At 37.5% G+C, this 6,884-nt stretch overlaps 1 protein-coding gene across 1 annotated transcript in view; it reads right to left on the reverse strand.

The window, feature by feature from the left end:
• Positions 1-6,884, reverse strand: part of LTV1 (LTV1 ribosome biogenesis factor) — a 10,687-nt gene that overhangs the window by 2,193 nt on the left and 1,610 nt on the right. Inside the window, exons 2-8 of the mRNA XM_009644251.2 lie at positions 5,936-6,067; positions 5,252-5,440; positions 4,115-4,202; positions 3,069-3,189; positions 2,032-2,281; positions 1,184-1,311; positions 72-211 (exon numbers count right to left, since the gene is read on the reverse strand). Of these exons, the coding sequence (XP_009642546.1) occupies positions 72-211; positions 1,184-1,311; positions 2,032-2,281; positions 3,069-3,189; positions 4,115-4,202; positions 5,252-5,440; positions 5,936-6,067 (1,048 nt within the window). The remainder of the gene's footprint in view (positions 1-71; positions 212-1,183; positions 1,312-2,031; positions 2,282-3,068; positions 3,190-4,114; positions 4,203-5,251; positions 5,441-5,935; positions 6,068-6,884) is intronic.

A 6,884-nucleotide genomic window follows, 5' to 3' on the forward strand; every position in this document is an offset into this window, starting at 1 on the left:
GAAAAGTTCCAAGACCACCTATCATTTACTTTGAAATCCTAGGAACAAACAAGCAAAATTCAGATACTTACTCAAAATGGATTCGCAATCCCACTTCTCTTTTGGTTCCTCAATAACTACAGCAACTACTTCTTCCTTTTCTTCCTCACTTTCTTCATTCATGGGAGAGTCCAAATCTTCATAGGGTTCAAGTGTATCCAGTTTCACGCAACTTTGAAGTCCAGAGAAGAAAAAAAATAAGGTTGATCCTTTCTTGAAAATGCGTAATTATGTAAACCCTGTCTCCCCTCTGTAAAACTCCAAACCAAAGAAAGCTATCCCTAATGAAACGTGCAGCAAAAGTAAGTTTCCTTAAGTAAGCATCCCCAAAATAAACCGAAACATTAGGACAAGAGGCATGGTTGACAAAAAAAGGAATTTCTGCATTTCAAAGTTATGTGGCACACAAAATTTCTGATTGGAGGGCAGGAAGAGAAGTGGGTATACTTTTTAGTCTGTAAGCGAGGCAGCTCTAGAGGTGGTTATGTACTCTGCTGCTGACCAGTCACCTTTCACTACAAGGGACCCATTACCATATCTTTCAATCAGGAAACACAAGACTAATGTGAGAACATCTGGCCATTTAACTTTGGGATAATACCACCTGCTTTAAGACAAAGCAGATATACTGTGGAAATGCAGTCCTACATTGACACGGGGTTGCTTTACAAGCACTGATTTTTGCAGTGCTCCAAAGAGTGGTACCCACGCAACAGTCACCTGTGGGTCTATTATCATGTAACTAGGTACACAGCGGAATCAGCTGCATATCAGCAAGAGAGAATATACTTGGCTACAGAGTCTGTAAAAAACAAAATAAAGGTATAAGGAGGAAAGTAAGTTACACTAAAAAGGGAAAGGGAGAATGCCTCTAGATATTACTTATGCTAAATTCAATACAATTATCAGAAGGAGCATGATCTCACATAAACCAACAAAAAGCCTCCACTTAATGTTATCATCTCATAAGCTAAGGTTGATATTCAGTAACATAAAAAAAGTGGTTAATACTCATACGTAGCTCCTTTTAACATGGGATGTGATCTTTGAGTACATGAACAGGAAAGAACATACCCAAACTTTCCAATATAAACACAGGATTATATAACTACTTATGTGAAGCAGTACTTCTGCAAACACATACTTCTTTGCTTTTTCTTTGTAGTAATCATTCAGGACTTCCTGCAACCGAGCATTGTCCGTGTTAATATAGCCTTCTAACTCCACATTATCCAAGGCTCCAATTTCATCTTCATCAAACTGTTCAAAAAACTAAAATAAAGAAGCAGGTATCTGTAATTAGATCACATTTGTTGTGCAACTTCTTGATAGCTTAAAGAAGATCTACACATTTATTTCTATGTGCTCCTTTTTCCTCTCCCCTCTCATTTGCTGAACAACTGGCAAACACAACTGCAGTAGGATTTTCTCCTTACTGTCAGTATTCTTTCAGCATGGGAGTCACAAAGTTATCTTTAAATAATATATACATCAGTTTCTGGAAAGCGTTTCTTATTCTGATGCATTATTTCAATCTGTACATTAAAAAGCCTGTCACAGCTCAGGACAAAAGTTACACCGTATTTGAAACTGCTCTGACATCATTTCATGAATGTGTACTTGGCACAGTGGGGAGAAAGGGTGAAAGAAGTGAGTCTTTACCAGGCACTCTTACATGATTTGCTGCGTTGAACTCTCAGATAAAAGTGTAACACCAACTACAAATGCTCATTATAGTGACTGGAATAATTTCATTTAACTGTATCAGCGTTAGGCCTTTTAATAGCAATTAACTCTATAACCTATGTAATACAAGCCACTTAGTGCACACAATATTAAACATGGAATATGTGCAAAGAATAGCTGTTTGATGCCCTGACTACTGAAGGCAGTAAGACTTTGCGCAGGCATACAGGACACCACTTTATGTCAAAAGACAAAGAAGCATTTAACACCCTTATGTTTAACAGTTACATTCTTGAGCTGCCTCACCTTCTCAAATCTGTCATCCAACAGGGTTAACTGCTCGTTCCTTCTCATTACTGAAGATGTCATAGAATATTCTGTGAAACGACTCCTGGTTTCTTCTTGCATAAAAAGAAATTCTTTTGTCCGTCCATTAACCCCAGCATCTGATAAAGGACCTTCTGAATCATAGTCTTTATCACTACTGCAACTATCATTTTCATCACTATCATCCTCCACATCTTCCCATTCATCTTCATCTTCAGCATCTGATCCCCTGAACAGAAGTATAAAACAGTTTAGAATAATACACAGACCCTTCCACGGCCCTGACCAATGTTGGGTTATCTGAAACAATTTGGCAGTAACAGATTTAAATCTTGAGAGGCAAAGATAGAAAGTGATTATTTTCAAACCAGTAAAAGAAAAACAAGTTTAGCAGTAACAGCGATGCAAAGTCAGCATAATACTACTTTTGTTTGAAAGCTGAAAACATTTCTGGTAACTGTTGGATGACACATCTGTGCACTGAGAGGGAGGTAATGTCTACATTCAGCTACACATCTCAAATGCGAAAAAGCAAAATACTAGCTGCATTCTTGAACATTAAAACTAGCCAAATTTCTCATTGTTCGTAGAATGATGAGAGTGATACTAAACCCTAAAGAAGTAATATGCAGTGGGGTATCACATGAAGCATATGTAAAGGTTCTGGGAACACCTGTTAGCCATCATCAATATCATTACTGATGTACTTTAAATGTGATAGAGGGTAATGTTTTAAATAGTTCAAGAATCCTATTATTCCATACATTGCATCTGTAAACAAATACGTATAATCCATGAGCTCAAAGTAACAAATGAAACCCATCTCCTGGGTAACACATGAAAATTTGACTTTGTCAGCTACCACCCATATAACACAAGGTAATACCTTTTTCAACACACCTAAGTATTCAATTTAAAATCTGAAGCCTTTCTTTCTTCCTACAACAACACATGAAACAACAAAGAGCATCATTCCTATTTACATACGACAAACTGTTTTATAAAGCTCTATGTACCCTTTTTGTGGTTCATTTGCTTGTATAACAAAATCATCTTCCAGGATATTTTCTGGATTGTCAAAGTCAAAATCATCATCAAGAGCTGCAACAATATCAGGGTCAAAATCCAGCCGTGGTCCTAGAAAGTTTTAAAAAAAAACAAAACAAAACATAAATATGTAAGTTTCCCTAACATTATGATAAAAATCAATCCAACTAGACTGATAAATTGCACCAAGGAAAGACTAAACCTAAAAAATTACAAAATTCCTCAATTATAGTTGTACATTTGATACAAATCAGGGCAAGTCACCAGCCTCTTGTCAATTCTCCTCATCCAGAAAAGATCATTCGCTGGAGGTCTTAAGGTTCCATAAGTGTATTTTAATGTATTTTACTTAGAATATTGTAGAATAAAAAAATATCCAAGTTAAAGTACTGTGTGATCAACTGCCAACCCTAGCTCCCACCCCCTAAAATCCCTATGCTACACAAGGCCAGAAAGCGTTTCTCTACTGCAATTAACAGAATTGTCTTTGGCATCCTTCTGTCGGGACAGAGAGAACTACCACAATTACTTCCTGTTATAAAATATTAAGATAGCTGTAAAGTGAATGCTCAGTGCAAGCGTGGATACGTAACAAAAGCGGACTTACAGCCTGTAAGACTGAAAAACTACTACTGAAGGAAAGTAAACATCACTCGGCATTTGAAAAGAAGAGAAATTTTGAGAGTGAAAATCCAGTTCCAGACTTGGATTCAAACAGATGGAGTAATACATCAATAGTATTATCTACAGTTTTCCCGTTATTAGTTTATATTTGCTACACAACAGCAAGAGCTCATGGATTCCACTCCCCCAAGCAAAGCTAAAAAGCTTTTATTAGTGAATCACAGAAATAGGTCTCAAATTGAAACACAGGGGTCTCACAGATCATTCGTTATGTCTGCTGTTGAGCCTGTTCTAAACCAAAACTAGTATGACACTGTGATCAAAGCCACAATTACCATCTAGTACCTAGATGGCAACTCATGTTACAGAAAGTTATAAGATTTAATTATACCTGAAACAGGAGCAGCTTTATTTAACAAGCCCACATCCTCTTCAAACTCTGTGGCAAATACTGAGGAAGGCAACTTAATAGATGGAGCCTTAGAAAAAGACACAAAAATCCAACATCACAATACATTTCTTCTCAGTTTCTCATTTGAGCTTACATTAGCAAAAATGTGCAGATAATCACGTGACGAAAAGAAACTGTGAGTACTACTTACAATATTGAGACAAGCACTACTTTATTGGTGGCAAACTTTCAAAGTTATGCAATGAAAGCTAGGTAAAGTGTTGGCAGCATTCATTTTCATGTCAATATTCTCCAGGTATAGAGACAGTATTTTTGCATGTCTGAAGCTTTTTAGAGAATGGCTGTACTGCAGGTATAATGAAATCTGTAATTTTGTTGTTGTTTTGGAGAAACTAACACACATTTGAAATTACCCCTTTATTGAAAGGCTTATTAAAAGCTTACTAACATGCACATGTAAAATAACTTTAGATGTTATGTAATATCACCAAACTGTACCTGAAAGGTATTACTGACTCAAAACATCAGTTTCATTTAAAATTACAGTATTTTGTTAAACTAAACTCCCTCAGTTAAAAGTGGCCGACTGGCAATTGCATACTTCATTGCTTGAAATTACTTACTGATTTTCCATTCCAACATGACCTAGCATCATGCAATTCCACAAGTTACGCCAGCAATTGAGAAGTTTGGGTTTATTCCCTCTGGGTTCTGTTACATTCCACTTTAAAAACACGGAGTACTGGTAATACAACCTGGTATACTGGTAACTCCCAGAGCATTCAAAAGTTCTAAAAAAAAATCTTAAAACCAAATGCCAAACCCAGAAAAACACAAGCCTTGTTCAAAACAAATACCTCATAAGCCATCTCTGTCAAGAAAAGCTTGTCATGGATACACAAAGTGTTTTAACACTGTGCTAGCAAAATACTGTTCATCAATACACTTTGGCTTGTCAACTTTTGGTTTTAATTGTAGGGAAGTCTGATTGTGGGTCAAAAGGATCTTATATAGATCACAGTCACGATACCACTTGTTGAATATGATTAACACGTCTACAGGATGCTAAACTCCAAAGAACAGCATAAGGTTATTATTAGCAAAGCCAGTACTTACTGGAACTCGCTGAATTTCATCTTCTATGTGCCCTTCACTTGTGACAACAATTCTGCTTTGCTGTCCACGCACAGAAGGGACAAGCTCAGAGGGACCAGAGGCTTCTTTTAGATGCTGCAAATAGTCATAGTCGTCATCAAAGAAGACTCCATACTTGCGCTGCTCTTCCCTCCTTTTCTCTTCGTGCCCCTTGGAATTGTAAAAAGAAACATGTTTAGTTACTTAAGTCCATTTAAAACCTACTAGCAAAAAGAAAAGTAACACATCCATTGAGAATGCCTGAATTCTAAAGTCCTCGTAGTCCTCTCTCCACTCATTACCCTAATGCAATTAAAACGTTGTAACCATCTGGTTCAGTCTTCAGGCGCTGTCTGAGCAGGACCTTAAACAACTTTTTCCATAAACAGCATAACTAACAAAGCCTGTTTTTTCAGGGTGGGTCAGGCAAGCTTTGTTGTTGCCTTTGTAACACATTTATATCCCTAATGCCAGTTAGTCATCCTTCAACCCATCAGGTAGTAACTCACAACTACCAAATTCCCTACAAAACCCCCTTCTTTTTAGCTGGACTAAAAACTACCTTCTCTCAGGCTATGTTTTTGAATTGTACAGCTGCATATCCACTTTTCTCTCCTGCAGCATTTCTTATCTGAATGAACCTCAATATTAGAAGCGAGTATTTACTTTCTGTGTAGGCAGCAGAACTCTCTGGGGTGCAGTATCATCAGCAGCAAGTGGATCTCTCTGACTTCTGTGTACCAAGTGAAACGTTACTGCTTTCTTCTTCTCTATGAAGGGTTTCTTCTTCTTGTGAGGCTGCAAAAGGACATTTGGTTAATCAGTAATAAAAATGAAATATTAAAGGCACCTAAAAAGAATCTTTTGCCTGGAAGACGCGACTGTATTCCTTTTAAGGCAATGTCTTATAAACATATACTTAGAGACAAAAGCAAAAAGAGACTAAGGGTAGCTTAACTCTTCTCATGACATGCGCAACAGCCGTTTCAAGTGTTCTAATAGCATATGCAGCTGTATTCAGCTGCAAAATGGCAATACATCAGTACAATAAATATTTTATTGTAGTGTATACACATTAATACATAATCCTAGATGGGAATTTTTAAGTAACTACTTTTGAAACACCAGCTCGAATCTGAAACAAACTTTGTCCAAGAAACACAGGATACCGACATAAGGAAATCCATCTAGACAAACCTAGCTTCCTGAAAATTGTTTAGACAGCTCTTCCTACACCCATAATTCAGTATCAACCATGAAAACTATCGACTGCACCATTACGCAGGCATAGCTCCAACATCAAAAATAGACCTACATTCTGGATCAACAAAATGCTGAAGCATTCCTAACTGGGTGAAAGCCGTTTCTATAAGTCAGCACACCTGACTTGGGGAAATACTTTTATCGAAGTTTCCAGCTTTACTTACATAACGCGTTAATAGCAGATACGCGCAATTTGGAAACCACTCCACGGACCTAACCTACCTTCTTTACCCTGGTAAACTGAAGCACACAGCACTACACGCCACGTCAGATCAAAGTTCGGAGCGCATCAGCTGCCACCACACGTTCCGAGTTAAAAACCCCAAACTGCGCTTTAAAGGCTGCCGCTCGG

The sequence above is a fragment of the Egretta garzetta genome, unplaced genomic scaffold (genome assembly GCF_000687185.1).
Source record: "Egretta garzetta isolate BGI_Z169 unplaced genomic scaffold, ASM68718v1 scaffold397, whole genome shotgun sequence".
NCBI classification, from domain to species: Eukaryota; Metazoa; Chordata; class Aves; order Pelecaniformes; family Ardeidae; genus Egretta; species Egretta garzetta.